This window comes from Aplysia californica, unplaced genomic scaffold (assembly GCF_000002075.1).
Source record: "Aplysia californica isolate F4 #8 unplaced genomic scaffold, AplCal3.0 scaffold00422, whole genome shotgun sequence".
Classification (NCBI taxonomy): Eukaryota; Metazoa; Mollusca; class Gastropoda; order Aplysiida; family Aplysiidae; genus Aplysia; species Aplysia californica.
The window spans coordinates 319,343-321,665 of record NW_004797692.1 but is presented as its reverse complement, the minus strand read 5'-3'; the positions used below and the strand labels follow the sequence as shown (position 1 = coordinate 321,665).

The following is a 2,323-nucleotide window of genomic DNA, read 5'->3' as shown; positions in this document are numbered from 1 at the left end:
CTTAACACAACAAACACGGACATAGCCGGTAATGGCCCGGCGCTGCCTACAAAAAAGACAGACAAGGATAATACTATAACGTGCACAGATCCTGTACCTTCCTATTCCAGAAAACGTCCTCAAAATCACGGAGATAGTGAGCAACGCATCCCGTCTGAGGCCTGTACTGGCCCTGTGTTCCCTGCTCCCAACACAGAGGTAGCTTCGTGTGACGTCATTCCTACTACTACAACCATAAACAACACAGAGGTAGTCTCGTGTGACGTCATTCCTACTAGTACAACCACGAACAACACAGAGGTAGCCTCGTGTGACGTCATTCCTACTAGTACAACCACGAACAACACAAAGGTAGCCTCGTGTGACGTCATTCCTACTACTACAACCATGAACAACACAGAGGTAGCCTCGTGTGACGTCATTCCTACTAGTACAACCACGAACAACACAAAGGTAGCCTCGAGTGACGTCATTCCAACTACTACACCCACGAACAACACAGAGGTAGCCTCGTGTGACGTCATTCCTACTACTACAACCACGAACAACACAGAGGTAGCCTCGTGTGACGTCATTCCTACTACTACAACCATGAACAACACAGATGTAGCCTCGTGTGACGTCATTCCTACTACTACACCCACGAACAACTCGGGCGGCGACTGTGCAAGAACTAAAGTTTTCTCTATCGATCCGACAAAACGAATGCTACGACAAAGCAAGCAACAAAAGAAGGATGAGGATGAGATTTTCTCTCCGTTGTTCGAGCCTACGGGAGAAAAGCTGGGCCGTGGGAGCTTTGGCTCTGTCTCCACATACAGAAACAAGGAAACAGGGAAGGAATTCGCCGTCAAAGTCATCAGGAACTGTTGGGATAAAAATAGAGTAATAAATCGTAGAGTAGTAAATGAGATCAAGACCTGTCAACGCTACAAGAACTCGGAAAACATCCTGACTTTCGTGGAGTTCTATTGGATAGGAGATACGTTTTTCCTGATGTTCGAGAAAATGGCAGGAGGAGATCTAAGAGCTCTGTTGACGTCAACTCCGTATCTGAGCGAGTCCCAGGTTTCACGAGTGACCAACGCCATCGCCCGCGCTCTCCTCACACTTCACAAAGACGGAGTGGCGCATAGAGACCTCAAGCCCAAGAACATTCTCTGCCACAGCCCAGGACAAGTCACCCCACTGGTCCTGTGTGACTTTGGGGTAGCGAGTGAATCCCCTTCTCGACGTCACCCCCCCAAAGGGGACATAACCAAGCCTGCTCTGAAGTCATCCGTTGGCTGCCCGCAATACATGGCACCAGAGATCGCCGGTTTGCGGTTACCCGAGCCACAGAGAAGTAAAGCACCCTACGACACCCGCTGCGACATGTGGAGTCTGGGAATTCTCATTTTTGAAATGCTCTTCCGCCGTCTACCCTTTGTCGGCCACTGTGCACAGCACGTGCAAGTCTCGGTCCGCGGTTGTCGGGGCTGTAACGAAGACATGTTCCCCAAGATCTGCAGTGGGGAATTTTCCATCCCTAGACACACTCGTGAGTCCTTGTCTTACTATGCCGGGGATTTGATCCGGCGCCTCCTGGTCGTTGACTCCCGAAACCGTTACTCAGCCGCCGAGGTCTTGAAACATCCGTTTGTGACTGCACACAGGAACGATGACGTCACTACTACAACCGACTGTCGGACAGTGTTGCCATGACAATTGTTGTCTGAGTAGTGATGCGGACACAAGTTTGGCAGGAGTATCCCCAGCTGCTTTTTACTGTTCTCGGACAATACATTTATCTTTCTAAAAAGACGCACACTTCGGACTATGTTACGACACCTTCACTCATGTTGGTGTGTTTGTGTGTGTGTGTGTGTGTGTGTGTGTGTGTGTATGTGTGTGTGTGTGTTTGTGTGCATCTTAACTTATGATTGTGTGCCTGACATGTGTGATTGCTGATTGTGTTGACGTGTGAAAGTTTTGCTTACTTTTCTTCTTGTTTTGAGTTTTATGTTTCTTTTTATATTATTAGTATTTCTGGTTCTTTTCAACTTTTATTAATAAAAATGTCTCTGGCTAGAAGCAAATGGACATGGTTGTTTTTTTATTGCTGTTGTTGTTGTTGATGGTGATATGATATGATAATGATGGTATTGTGTGTTCCTGGTGAAGGGCGAAATGTTGAACCTTTATAAAATTTGGAAATTCTACAAGTCTCAAACCTATTTTTATTCCTTGCTGTTTACAATGGTGATGATGATGATGATGATGATGATGATGATGATGATGATGATGATGATGATGATGATGATGATGATGATGATGATGATGA

The 2,323-nt window shown here is 46.5% G+C and overlaps 1 protein-coding gene across 1 annotated transcript; it reads left to right on the top strand.

The window, feature by feature from the left end:
* The first annotated feature begins 10 nt into the window (after window positions 1-10).
* On the top strand, window positions 11-2,199 carry LOC101860758 (MAP kinase-interacting serine/threonine-protein kinase 1-like). Its single transcript, XM_013085972.2, has one exon. It carries the CDS (start codon window positions 388-390, stop codon window positions 1,702-1,704), a length of 1,317 nt encoding a protein of 438 aa, XP_012941426.2. The 5' UTR covers window positions 11-387; the 3' UTR covers window positions 1,705-2,199.
* The last annotated feature ends 124 nt before the right edge of the window (window positions 2,200-2,323 follow it).

Bases quoted from the DNA above. Each gene is read 5' to 3' on its own strand.
- LOC101860758 (XM_013085972.2), top strand. From the start codon at position 388: ATGAACAACACAGAGGTAGCCTCGTGTGACGTCATTCCTACTAGTACA.